This window comes from Capricornis sumatraensis, chromosome 15, assembly GCF_032405125.1.
Source record: "Capricornis sumatraensis isolate serow.1 chromosome 15, serow.2, whole genome shotgun sequence".
NCBI lineage: Eukaryota > Metazoa > Chordata > Mammalia > Artiodactyla > Bovidae > Capricornis > Capricornis sumatraensis.
The window spans coordinates 69419336-69432777 of NC_091083.1; the positions used below are offsets into that span (position 1 = coordinate 69419336).

Genomic DNA, 13442 nt, shown 5'->3' on the forward strand with positions numbered 1-13442 from the left:
TAATCCTTACGTCATAGAACAAATATCAAGGTTCAGTAAGATGGTTCTTGTGAAGAGCTAAGTGCAGTGCCTGGTCTTAGTGGGCAAGGGCCACAAGGAGTTTGTGCTCGCTAGAGCATTTCCTTCTCAGGGCCCTTTCTTAGGGAGCTGGTTACTTCCTTGATTGTATTGTAATTTTTTCTGGATTAGATTGTAAGCTTTATTTGTAGTACCCAGAGAGCCTGGTACATGGTAGGTGCCCAAGAAATAATTAAGTTCAAAACTATATTTTTATATTTCTGTTCTCTCCTCTTGTAAAAAACTTCAGGTAGGAAGACCACACGCTTAGAATGCGAGAGAAATGTTCAAGTCCAACCTCTTATACTTAATGTCTTTGTGACCACGAGCAGGCTGTTTAACCTCCCTGAACCTCAGTGTTTTCATATGTTAAACAGGAAGAATGATATCTGTCTCATAAGGTTATTGTGAAGATCAAACTGGCAGAATGCCTTGTATAATATTACTACTCAATTGGCCTGTTTTAGGAAATCTTATATAAATTAAGACTTTTCTAAATGGGCCTTCTACATTTAATTGAACTTATTCTAGGAAATGAATGTTCATAAACTTGTCTAGAACAGGAAAAGAACATTTGTAAGCTTGAGTGAACAATCTAAAAAGATGCCATTGTGGTCTCTCATAAGCCAGTGTCTTTGAATCATCAACAGTATATTAGTGAGACAGGATCTGCTTTCTTAGTGTTTGTATACAGTGCTCCAGAGGGAGAGAAGTTGCTGACTGGGGAATAAATGAAGCCAATGATAAAAGCTAAGTGGATTAATTTCATTCTGAAAACTTCTGAGGTTGTTACCAGCGTGACGCTCTCTTGTTCCGAAGAAGAGAAAAATGATACCTTAACTGAAAAGTTCTTTCTAGGCTCTCCTAGCAGTCTCTTCTGGGCTCAGCTTTTATTGTGGGCAGATGTGGGATTTCTCTCTTGTTTGGAAATTCAGGTTTCCTTTTCTCAAGTGCATTCTAACAAGCGTCTCTGTGAATTCTGACTCCTCTGTTTTCCAGCCTGCCACCTTAATGGAATTTTTTTTCCATGGAGGGAATCTAAATTGTTATGACCACAACGAAAGCAGACAAATTCTCTCTCTCAGTTCAGTTCAGTTCAGTCGCTCAGTCGTGTCTGACTCTTTGTGACCCCATGAACTCTGCAGCTTTCCAGGCCTCCCTGTCCATCACCAACTCCCGGAGTTCACCCAAACTCACGTCCATCGAGTCGGTGATGCCATCCAGCCATCTCATCCTCTGTCATCCCCTTCTCCTCCTGCCCCCAATCTCTCCCAGCATCAGAGTCTTTTCCAGTGAGTCAGCTCTTCGCATGAAGTGGCCAAAGTACTGGAGTTTCAGCTTCAGCATCATTCCTTCCGAAAAACACCCAGGACCAATCTCCTTACATCCTCCAAAATACTGACTTGATATATGGTGTTTTTACACAAAGGCCTGGTCATCTCTTGAGAATTAGAGAACCTTTCTGGGATTGAGCAGCATCAGCTTAACCACCAGGGGTCCTCAGCTCTCTCCATTCTACTTCTAAAAGCACCATTTCCATTCCAAGTTATCCACATTAACAGAATAGAACCTAATAAATATCTTACATGGACATACTTACTTGTTGTTTGTTGTTCGGTCACTGAGTTGTGCCCATCTCTTTGTGACCCCAGCATGCCAGGCTTCCCTGTCCATCACCAACTCCTGGAGTTTGATCAAACTCATGTCCATCAAGTCAGTGATGCAATCCAAACATCTCTTCCTCTGTCACCCCCTTCTCCTCCTGCCCTGAATCTTTCCCAGCATTAGAGTCTTTTCCAGTGAATTGGCTCTTCACATCAGGTAGCTAAAGTGTTGGAGCTTTAGCTTCAGCATCAGTCCTTCCAATGAATATTCAGGGTTGATTTCCTTTAGGATTGACTGGTTTGATTTCCTTGCATTCCCGTGGACTCTGAAGAGTCTTCTCCAGCACCACAGTTTGAAAGCATTAATTCTTTGGCACTCAGCTGTCACATCCATACAACAGTTTTCCAATAGTTATTGGAAAAACCGAAGGTTTGACTATGCAAACCTTTGTCGGACACACATACTACATTGCACCTTAAGAATGAAGTGCTGATTGTGTTACAGAGTAGACAAGCCTTGAAAACATTATGCTAATGAAAGAAGCTAAACACAAAAGGTCACATTTGTATGACTCCATTCATATGAAATATCCAGAATAGGTAAATCCATAGAGACAGGACACAGACTGCCAGGGCCAGGGGGGAGGGGGAGAGTGGGAATGGGAAATGGAATGAGACTGTTTAATGGATATGGGGTTTTATTAATATTTTGGACTGATGCGAATGCTTTAAGATTATATAGAGGTGGTGATTACACAACATTGTGAAACATACTAAATGCCTATGAATTGTTCACTTTCAAATGGCTAATTTCACATGAATTTCACTTCAGTGAATTAAAATGTGTATATACATATACAACCATGGATAAGGGTTAACAGTTACAGCACTGTATGACCTAGTAAAACATAAATGTGCATCGGTTGAAGATTAAGTGAGTAAATTATGGTTCATCTAAGCAATATAATACTTTGTCATTGTTAATAAGGATGAAATACATTTATATGTACTCATGGAAAAGTTTGTACATTCTGTTAAATTAAATTGGAGAGCAGTTATCTTTTAGGGGTAGGCATTACAAGAATTTTAACTTTCTTAAATAACCTAAAGAAATGTAACTTTCTTTAGTAATCTATGTGAATTTTTGACAAATATGTACTTTTATAGTCAGAAATAAATGGTAATAGAAATAGAAAAGGAAAAAAAAAAAGAATAGACTCTGGTTTGAGAACCAGATCTTTTATTCCTTTCACCTTATTTAATGCCTCAAGGACGAGCAGCTTTTCGCCTCCTAGCAGGATGGCGACAGCACAAGTGTCAGCTATGTGTTTACCAAATGCTTCCTGTTTCGGTTGCATTCATCTGGTTTCAGAAAAGTTGCTCCAGATTCTACCAGCAACCTACGTATATACACTCCATTCTTGGTCTTGGAGCAAGAAAAGTAGAAAGTTAACAGGTAGCTAGCCTCTGCCTGGCACAGTACCTCATATGACATGGGGATGCCCAATATACCTTGGTTGAATTGACTCCCATTCTCTCTCAGGGTGTATCTCTTCCAGAGCTAATGAAGTCTGAGTCTAGCATTCTCAGTGCAGTGCCATTAGGAACCAAGCGGAGGTTCAGAAGGGGGTTCACAGGTGCTCCATCTCTTCTCTCTGCCTTCAGTCCTTTCGTGGATCCTGTTGCCCAGATTGCCTTCTCTCTAGCTGTAGTGAACTTTGTGATAGTGATGGTCTATTTTTTTGGCTGTACTACATGGCTTATGGGATTTAGTTCCCCAACCAGTGATTGAACCTGGGATCCCAGCAATGAGAGCGTTGAGTCCTAATCACTAGACCATCAGGGAACTCCTTGTAATGTAATGGTCTTTGTTGCCTCTTTCCCATATAGATTGTAAACCAGCTCCTTTAGGCCCAAGACTGTCTTACGTTTCTAAAGAACAAGAGCAGGATATTTTTGCAGATATGCTGATACGGGAAGGGGTGCATAGAGACTTGCCATTCATTGGGGTTCTACTCTTTACATTCCAGAACAGTCCAGGCTCTGCAGACGGCCTCCTACCTGTCCCAGCAGGCTGACCTGAGAAGCATCGTGGAGGAGATTGAGGTACAAGTTAGTTTTGTCAAGGGAATCTCCCAGTTCCTGTCTTTGAAACCCATTAGAAGGGTCTTGCAGATAAACATGAATCATTTGTTACAGCCAGTTACCTTTCTTTTCATATCCATGGCACACTTCTGTTCTTTGTATCAGAGCAATAGTTCATAGGGAATATTGGTTAGGCAAGTATAGTTACACCATCAGTGAGACAACAAACTACTTCATCCTACTTTTGTAGATATGATCTCATAGTCCACAGATTTTAAAACATAACAAACCTGAAATTCGATTTTTTTTTTTTAACACTACTTTGTTATCTCGGACAAATTATTAATGCCTGAGCCTTAATTTCCCTACATGGTGGTAGTTAGGAACAAGTGGAGTTCTAAAGTGCCTAGTACAGAATTGACACTCAGCAAGTGGTCGCTGTGGTTTTTGCTCTTCTTCCATCCTTTGTCCAGGCCCTCCTGCTGCTCAGAGCCTGCTCTCATGGACCGCATAGCCAGTGATGACAGGCAGTCTGACAGTGTTTTCACTGGGTTGCCCCACAGGCACGTTAGCTGGCTCATGTTCCACAGGAGAGCAGTATGTCTCTCTCCATCCTTTAGAGCATTGATTAAGGAGGAGAAAGGCTTAGCTCTAGAGGTTGTATCCAAACGGATGGCCTTCGAATCCATCCATGTCACAGTGCTTCCTGGCTACACCACAGCCTGGCCCACTGGCCTTCTGCCCAGAGCAGTTGGTGCCTTGAGTGCCCTGACTCCTGGGCTTGGGCATAAGTTGAAGGGGTCAGGGAAGGGGCGCTCCCAGAGCCACAGAAGACACCGTTCTCTTCAGATGCCTGTATGCTGTACTTTACTTTCTGCCTAAGCACCTTTGTTGAGAAAGCACTGAGTGACTGAAGTGGTCTGCAGACTGACATTTCCCAAAACCTTGTCTGCACTGGGGTGACGGTGGTTTGTCCATCTCACCTGTTTTATCCCGTGACTTCCAACCAGCTTCTGTTTTTCTCATGACAGGACCTTGTTGCTCGCCTGGATGAACTGGGAGGTGTGTATCTCCAGTTTGAAGAAGGACTGGAAACAACGGCATTGTTTGTAGCTGCCACCTACAAGCTTATGGACCATGTGGGGACGGAGCCATCCATTAAGGAGGTGCCTGCCTACATCACAGTTCTCTGATGTGAAACTCAAAGGCGTCCTTGACATTATCTCCTAAAGATAGCTTTTCAGAGAGGGCTATTTGGTTAGCTTTGGGCTATCTTGGGTTCGTCATGGAAATGAGAAAGAAAAATGTGAAGCCTGTTCTTGAGAAACTGGTTGTCAGTGGGACAGGCATGAAAGCAAATTGCTACACTTGTTTTAAATGGAATATGGTTTTGTCATGAGATAGTGGCACAAAGGCCAAGTGCATTATTCTCTGTCTACCTCCCTTTCCTTCCCAGGGCTCCGAACTGCTTGTCTCGTGAATTCTTTCCACGCTGGTGGCCTGTGCACATCCTGTTTCTCTTGAGAAGCGCCCTATATGTCAAAACTGCCTGTTCTCTCTCCCTCCGACCCTCGGCAATGGCTCAATCAGAGCTAATCTGTGCTGATTGACATAGTTCACTGAGAGGCATGTGTCTACCACACATCCACCAAGAGTTAATTCTTTTCTTTCTTTTTTCAAGAGGAGCTTGTTAACCTGAAGGAACCTTTAGTTGAAATGTGTGTGGGAAGTCTTGAGAGTGGGACCCTCTTGATACCCCTTGTTTGTAAGAAGGTGACCAACCCTTGATCTCAAGAACTTCAAACACAAGCTGCTGCTGTTTTAATTTGAGGAGGAAAGATTTGGGTCCCCAATTAGAACTTCCACTTCTTTTGTGTGATAGGAATGCATTGTGAGTTGTGTGCTGAGTTTCAACTAAGCGGTAAATAATTACCTTTCTCGAGTAATTTGGGTTAATTTTGTATTTTCTCTGGAGGCTGTGATCTAATAATTTATTCACGTGTTAGCATTTTTATGTGGTCTTCTCCTTCATCCTCAGTTTTTAGAGGTCTAAAGATACCAACTCTTATTAAATTTCCATTATAGGTGAAAGTACAAGAACGTGGGTCTTATGGTACAAATCATTTAGAGATTTTCCTGTACACAGTGCAGTTGATGAATTGGTGATATTCTGCATAAAACAACTTAAACTTTGTTTTGCTTTATTCCCAGGCTTCTACCAACCAGATATTTGGCTGGGATAATTTTGCTGTCACTGCTTTTGATATAACCATTCTGGTGAACAGTCCCCCATTTTAACATGTCAACAGCTTAGTGATGGAAAATGTAATTGGTACAATTAAAGAAAATTATTTCATGTCGACTGTGAATAACACTGTCGGGAACAAGGGGAGCTCTTTTGTTAGATGGTAGATTTTAAAAAACAAAACTGATTGAAATGGAAAATGTTTCCTCTTAAGCAAACAACCTCTAGAATTTTAATAATGCCTTTTAGGTTCTACTTTTTTAAAAAATTGCTTTCAGTCCTCTTCTCTAAGCAGCCCATTAGTTCTTAATGGAGAGTTATTTTAGTTTCTTTCTAATGTACATTTTGGCTGTGCAGTTTGGTCTTGTAAACACCAACTTAGTCCCAGCATCCTGTGTGGAGGTGGGCTGGGTAGGAGGGGAGCTAAGCTGGAAGGGTGAGGGGAAACAGGAAAGGACATACTTTATTATGAAAGGACTTTGGAGACAAACAGACCTACATGTCAATTTTGGTCCTTCTTCTCTTTTTCTTTCTGTCTTAACTTGTAAGAGTTAATTAGCTTCCTTTAGCCTCAGTTTCCTTATTTGGAAAGGATTGAGAGTAGTCTTTTCAGGCTCTTTGTCATGATCTGAGTTAATACACCGGTAACAGTGCCTGGCACACACAGACATGGAACAAATGGGTACTGCGATAGGTATAATGTAGTAACTCTTACATCTCAGTAGTTGTCTAGAAGGTCCTTATATTTGTACAGCAAGCATTCATAAATGGTTGACAAAGAAATGTATCCCTTTCAGTTTGTACTAGAAGATGCAAAAAACCAACCAAATTCAAGTTTTATGTTTAAATGCAGAATATTTGCTTCCCTCACCCCTAACAAACTGGTTAGTGGCTGAAAGACCTCTCATGTGAACACTTGGAAGCAGAAGGAATGACTGAGCCCAGGTGGAGAGGGAGGGGTGGCTGTCCTCCCTGCCTGACTGAGGAAGATCTCAAGCTGTGTTCTCCTTTTCTTGCAGGATCAGGTCATCCAGCTCATGAATGCCATCTTCAGCAAGAAGAACTTTGAGTCACTCTCTGAAGCCTTCAGTGTGGCCTCTGCTGCTGCTGCGCTCTCTGAGAATCGCTACCATGTGCCCGTTGTGGTTGTGCCCGAGGGCTCTCCTTCCTACACTCAGGAACAGGCTGTCCTGCGGGTATGACTTCCATGTCCCCAGAGTGCTGCTCTGATTGCCGTTTCCAGTGATAGGCTTCCAGAAATCTACACAGCCAGTGATAACCCCCATGAGGACAGATCTCTTAAATGAAGAACAAATGGGGATGACCATAAACTAGTCATAGGATCTTTTTTTTTCTTTTTTTGGAGTATTTGAAGTAGTACAGCTTTCAGTGAAGTGCTGGAAAACTGCATTTATGGATTCAAAAGTCCAGATGTATAGAGAAGTCTTACTTCTAAAATGTATTTTCCTATACCCAGACTTTCTAAATCCATTATTTTAAGATAGCTTTCTTTAACATTGTTAAGGTCAATGTCAGGTCTCTTATTCCTTGGAGCCGACAGTGTATCTTTCCACTTCTTCATAACATAGCACTCCGTCCCCTCAGCAGTAAGCAAGGACGGTCGTGTATGTTAACTGTCTGAACAGAGCAAAATGCACACACTTACGAGTTTTCCGTTCCAGTGAGGCATTTGTTGCTATTGTTTGGAAACCAGTGAGAAACTAAAATCTGCATAAGAAATTAGCATCTTGTTTGTATCTAAATACACGAGTTCACATAGGACTGTCCACCTGTCCCATCAGTTCTTGTGCTTTGCAGGGCCCTTCAGATATTCTCCAGGAGAAGTGCCCCAGACTCCAGAGTTGCCTCTTGTTCCTCTACTTAAATGTCACATCCCCTCAGCAAAGACTGGGGTGAGAACTCACCTGGGTAATACAGTTCACCATGAATCAGGGGAGCTAAGAAAGAAAAGTAGAAACATTAACTGGCTTTTGAAGCTAGATAGCCTGCGGTTTGTCCTTAGCTGTGTGGCCTTCAGCTGCCCCATATCCTCTTGTGGCCTCAGTGTCTTCATCTGTAAAGTGAAGATTATACCAGCTGTCTCAGACGATTGGTGGTAGGATAGATACAAGTGCTTACCCTGGTATCTGGCAAATAGTCGACTTTCAACAAATGACTGTTATTAACATTATCCATATTTCTTCAGTTTTCTCATTGCCCATACCGTCATAAAGTGTTTTTCTTGCTAATAATTTTTTTTGTAAGTACTATAGTAGAGCAGTAGTGTGGGAAGATCAGGGGATCAGAGAGAAGGAGATGTTAGCTGTGTGATCTGAAGCCAGGCACTGTCTCTCCCTAGACTTTGGTTTCCTTACCTGAAAAATGAGATCATTGGGTAAAATCATCTTTAAGATTTCCCCCACCCCTAACATTCTATAATCTATGTCATTCCGAACTAATTGTGTTTTCTTCTGTCTGATTCCCCCAGAGATAGTAGGCCACAGGTCAGAGACGGTTCTTGAAATGAAATGGTTCTCCCCCAGCAGAGCTCGCTCCCTGTGGATAAAGCTTTCACTCCTAGAAGCAAAAATCTGTACTCCCTCAGCTTCTGTGGCTACAGATAATTTTGAAATGTATTTCCAGTTGCAGGTCACCAACGTTCTGTCCCAGCCTTTGACTCAGGCCACTGTTAAATTAGAACATGCGAAATCTGTTGCTTCCAGAGCTACAGTCCTCCAGAAGACATCATTCACCCCCATCGGGTAAGTCCTGAGCACATCTCTGCAGAGTGCCGACAGACTTGTTTTGGAAAGTTAGCCTGCAGCCAGTATCACCCAGATCATGAAACCAAAGTTACCTACATTTAGGATTATGCTTTATTAATAACAACGTGTCAGGAACATTTCCCCCGTAGGCTTAATATACTTCCATAGTCTTATCTTCAGTGGCTGTGAGTTATTATTAGGTAATTTAAAAAAAATTAAGGGTTAGTTTTTATAGGAAACTTTTCAGTTTTGAATTAGTAAGTTAAAGTAAGATATGCCCTTTTTTAGGAAATTCAGAAAGCACAGGAAAGTAGAAATAATACAGAAAATTACCTGCAATTATACTACCCTACGCCAACCTCTTTGAACATTTCCACTTTAAAAAAAAATGTAATTGGTATTCTACTATAGACTTACCTGTTTTGCATTTAATTGTGGAAGACTTACCTGAAGAAGGTGGGATTTTTAGGAGCTGGGAGGAGGGGTGGGTAGGGAATAGAAAAAGAAGAGTTTGGAGACTTAGAAGGTCATTTTAGCTGGTTTTGATGTTTGCCCCTAATAATAATGTGATTGAACAGGAGGTGGCCCAAGATGGGTGGGAAGTGGAAAAGTGAAAAAATGGTACATTCCTGGAATGCTGTACTTTGCAGCCTGTTTGTTGTGTCCATTGTGATTTTCCTATGTGAATTGTTGCTAACCCCACTGTCATTTTTAACAGGGATGTTTTTGAGCTGAATTTCATGAATGTCAAATTTTCCAGTGGTTATTATGACTTTTCTGTCAAAGTTGAAGGTGACAGCCGTTACATTGCAAATACTGTAGAGGTAAGTGCTTTCTTGTCATCCCCATTGCCTTGTTAATATACCCAAGGAAATGACCATACAGGCACATGGCATTTACATGTGTTGACCTCACTTATGACCCAGTTAAAATGAATATGTTAAAAGAGAGGTAGGTTTGAACTATGCTGTTTGACAGGCTCAGCCAAGAACTTAATCATAGGCAGCTGGATTTGTCAATTATTCATTTTGCATTGTAACTTAGCATTACTCTCTTAACATAAAATTTAGGAAGTAGAAAAAATTTAAAAAATTAAAAAAAATTAATCATCCCTAATTCCCCTGAGATATAAATATTCTTAAGATGTTTGCTATAGTTGGCCTTGACAGATTTAGAAATGGACTTGGTGCTAATTAAGGGGACCAAAAGCATCAAGTGACCTGTAGCAGCATAGCGAGGCTGTCCGGGTGAAGTACAAAAGGAAATCGGTAATCCTTCCTAATGAACTGTGTTTCAGATGTTTAGCTGTCTCGAGTTGTGTTGAAGATCCGAGTGTTTTTAAGGGTGGAAAGCTCTGCCTCATTTACTGATGCTTTGTGAGAATGAGTTGTTTCACATTAGTGGTTTTCTCAGCTAATTGAAGTTTGCCACTCAGGCACTGTGGCTTTCATTTTTATCTTTTTGGATAAAAGTTTATTGAAGATGAATTACACATTTTCCTACTTTCTTGAACTATGAGATACGATTTAACCTTTCTTATTCTGGCTTAGGGTCATCAGCACAAAAGCATGTGACATACACAGCACAGTTCTCTGTGCTTTTGCTTGTATTATTTTATTCTTACAACAGTCCTAACAGATGAGTGGAGTCCTTTTCCTTTCACTGATGAGGCTCAGAGAGGTAAAGTAATTTGTCCAGAACCTCTAGCCTATCTGTGCTTGGGGGAATCCCCTGCACAGTGCTGGTTTACTTACGTGCCCTGGTGACTGTTGAGCTAGCTTAGAGGCTGAGACCTGTGTGCAGCTGTAGCTGCCGGCCTGTTCATAATATTACTTTGTCCTGACAGCTGTCATTTCTTCAGGTTTCTGCCACTGTCTTTGTTGCATCTACATGGCCACACTGTCCCCCATTCTATTGGGTCAGGGGAACTTGTGGTGTTACGGTGCCTTTTCAATAGTAATACATACGCTATTTGTGACAGCTGTTTTCTTCACTATTCAAATGTCATTTTCCACTGACTTTTCTTTGTTAATTAAACTTATTCATTTTGAAATCATTTCAGTCTTAAATTGCAAAAATGGTATGCAGAATTCCTGTATACCCCTTATCCAGCTGCCCCAAATGTATACCTCATATAACTAATATAATTTCAATATGTGAAAATTAACGCTGATACAACACTATTAACTGATCTCTATAGACTTAATTCAGATTCCACTACGTACCTTCCTAATGTCCCTTTTCTGGTCCCAGATTCAACCTGGGATCACATATTCCTTCAGTTGCCATGACCCTTTACCCTCCTCCAATTAGGGTATTTTGTCTTTTGTGACCTTGACATTTCTGAAAAGTACTGGCCAGTTAGTTTGTACAGTGTTCCTTACTTTGAGTTTGTCTGCTGTTTCCTCATAATTAAATTCAGGTCATGCAAAAATACTCTAAAAGCAATGTTCCTTCTCAGTGTGTACTGTTAGGAAGTATATGCTGTTGGTATGTCTCATTGCTGGTGATGTTAACCTTCATCTTCTGGTTAAGGTGGCGTCTGCTAGGTTTCTCTATTGTAAAGTTGCTGTTTTTCTGCTTTGTAATTAAGTGTCTGCTGAAGTGATATTTTGAGACTGTAGATACCCTGACGATTTTGCCTGCCAGGGTTATTAATGTGGTGGTTGCCAAAAGGTGATTTTTCTCTTTCATTCTGTCTACCTTTATTAGTTGGAATTTCACTGTAAGAAAATGCTGTCCACCTCTCCCTGTATCTAGTTATTCATGGATTCTTATTTTGCTCTATATTTTATAATCCGTTACTGTCATCACTTATTTTTTAGCTCATTTTATCCCAAATTCGGCCTTCGGAGAGCTCCTCCAGTTGGCCTGGTGTCACTTTTCTTTAATGAAAGGACACAAAGCTAGAAAGTTTGACCTTTTCAAAAGTGGGCCATTACTTAACATAGATTCAACATTTAGATTAAAAGTTTGGCAGAAAGGAGGATGTTTTCTGGAACTCTAATCTCTCTGCCGTTTCTCTACCTCATGTCTGACCTTTTTAGGCAGGAGACATCTGATCCTAGTCCATTCACTAACACGGATTTGGATAGAAATTATTGTAGTGTGTGCCTTGAACCTTTAAAATTCAGATTCTTTCACTTTTAATTTGCTTCTGTAAGGGGCCTTATTTTTGTTATTTGTAGCTGAACTCATTGAAACGCAGACTTTTTTTTTTTTCTTTTGCTTGAAACCTCTTCCTTCTACCTGTACAATCTTGATACCGACATACCCAATTTAAGTGCCATACCCATGCATCACAGCCGTTCTTAATCTCTCTCTTCCTTTCCACTCTGACTTCAGTCAGTCACCAAGTCCTGCTGAGTCCGCCTTTAAGTGGCTTTTCCATGATTGCTTCGTTCTTTAGTCCCACTTCGGTAGATCCCAAATAAATAGTTTCGGTGGGTAGTTTCCAGCAAGTTTCATTGTCTTCCGTCTCTGCCCCCTTCCACTTCATAAGCGCCATAAACACCACTAGAATGATAAAAATCACAGTGTTCCTGTGGTTAAACATTTCTTTGGTTCCCTATTGCATATGAGTAAGGTCTAGACTTCTCGGTGTGCCTTTTGAAGGCCCTCCACGCAAGGCACATGGGCATCCTTCATTGTGGTTACATCCTCATCCGCTCAGCTCTAGCTGCTCTCGACTGCATACTGGTCCTCATCTATACGCTACGTGCGCATGCATTTGGGCATCTGTTCTTTCCTCCATGGGGAATGTTCTTCCCCTCCCTTGCTGAAGTACTCGTCCTGTAAGATCTGATTCAAATCTTGCTCCTTCAGTGGTCCCTTAGAATTTTTATTTTTTCAGTTTAGACTAATAAAAATACAGAGAAGAATAGAGAATAGTATCATTGTTATATACCTACCAGCTATTTGTCTCCCTCAAACCCAAACATTTTGCTGTATTTTCTCCTTTGTTTTATTTATTTCATGTTTGGCTGTGCCGGGTCTTCTTTGCTGCGCGTAGGCTTTCTCTAGTTGCAGAGAGTGGGGGGACTGTCGAGTTGTGGTAGGCAGGCTTCTCGTTGCAGTGGCTTCTCTTGTGGAGCATGGGCTCTAGAGAACATGGGTTTCAGTAGTTGCAGTACGCGGGCTCAATCGTTGTAGCTCCCGGGCTCTAGAGCACAGGCTCAGTAACTGTGGCACACAGCGGAGTTGCTCCCCGGCATGTGGGATCTTCCTGGAGCAGGGATCGAACCCGTGTTTCCTGCATTGGCAAGTGGATTCTTTACCACTGGACCACCAGGGAAACCCCTCTCCTTCATTTTGTTTTATTTTGGTAAGAAATAAAACCCTGTAGATTGAACTTAAGCTCTCTGTATGTTCTTTTTCTCTCCCCTCTCCCCACATTTGAAGTGCATATTCCAACGCCAGTTTTTACATTTCTGCTGCATATATATATTTCAGCAGTATAGTGCATTGATTTGCATCTTCCCCAGATTTATATACTTCATTATATGCATCCTTTTGCAATTTGCTTGTTTTCACTCAATATTAATTTTATGATAGCCATATTTATGCATGTCAAACTTAGAGCTATATGCACAAATATAAATAATTGTCATAAAATTGTCTTCCTTTGATGAGTGCATTAGATTTATTAATTCATTTTCTGTTACTGGGCACTTAGACTTTGGTGCA

At 41.1% G+C, this 13442-nt stretch overlaps 1 protein-coding gene across 1 annotated transcript in view; it reads left to right on the plus strand.

Moving 5' to 3' along the window:
* RPN2 (ribophorin II) overlaps window positions 1-13442 on the plus strand; it is a 49948-nt gene that overhangs the window by 14861 nt on the left and 21645 nt on the right. The window contains exons 5-9 of the mRNA XM_068986665.1: window positions 3692-3767; window positions 4778-4912; window positions 7011-7187; window positions 8635-8753; window positions 9475-9580. Coding sequence (XP_068842766.1) covers window positions 3692-3767; window positions 4778-4912; window positions 7011-7187; window positions 8635-8753; window positions 9475-9580 — 613 coding nt within the window. The remainder of the gene's footprint in view (window positions 1-3691; window positions 3768-4777; window positions 4913-7010; window positions 7188-8634; window positions 8754-9474; window positions 9581-13442) is intronic.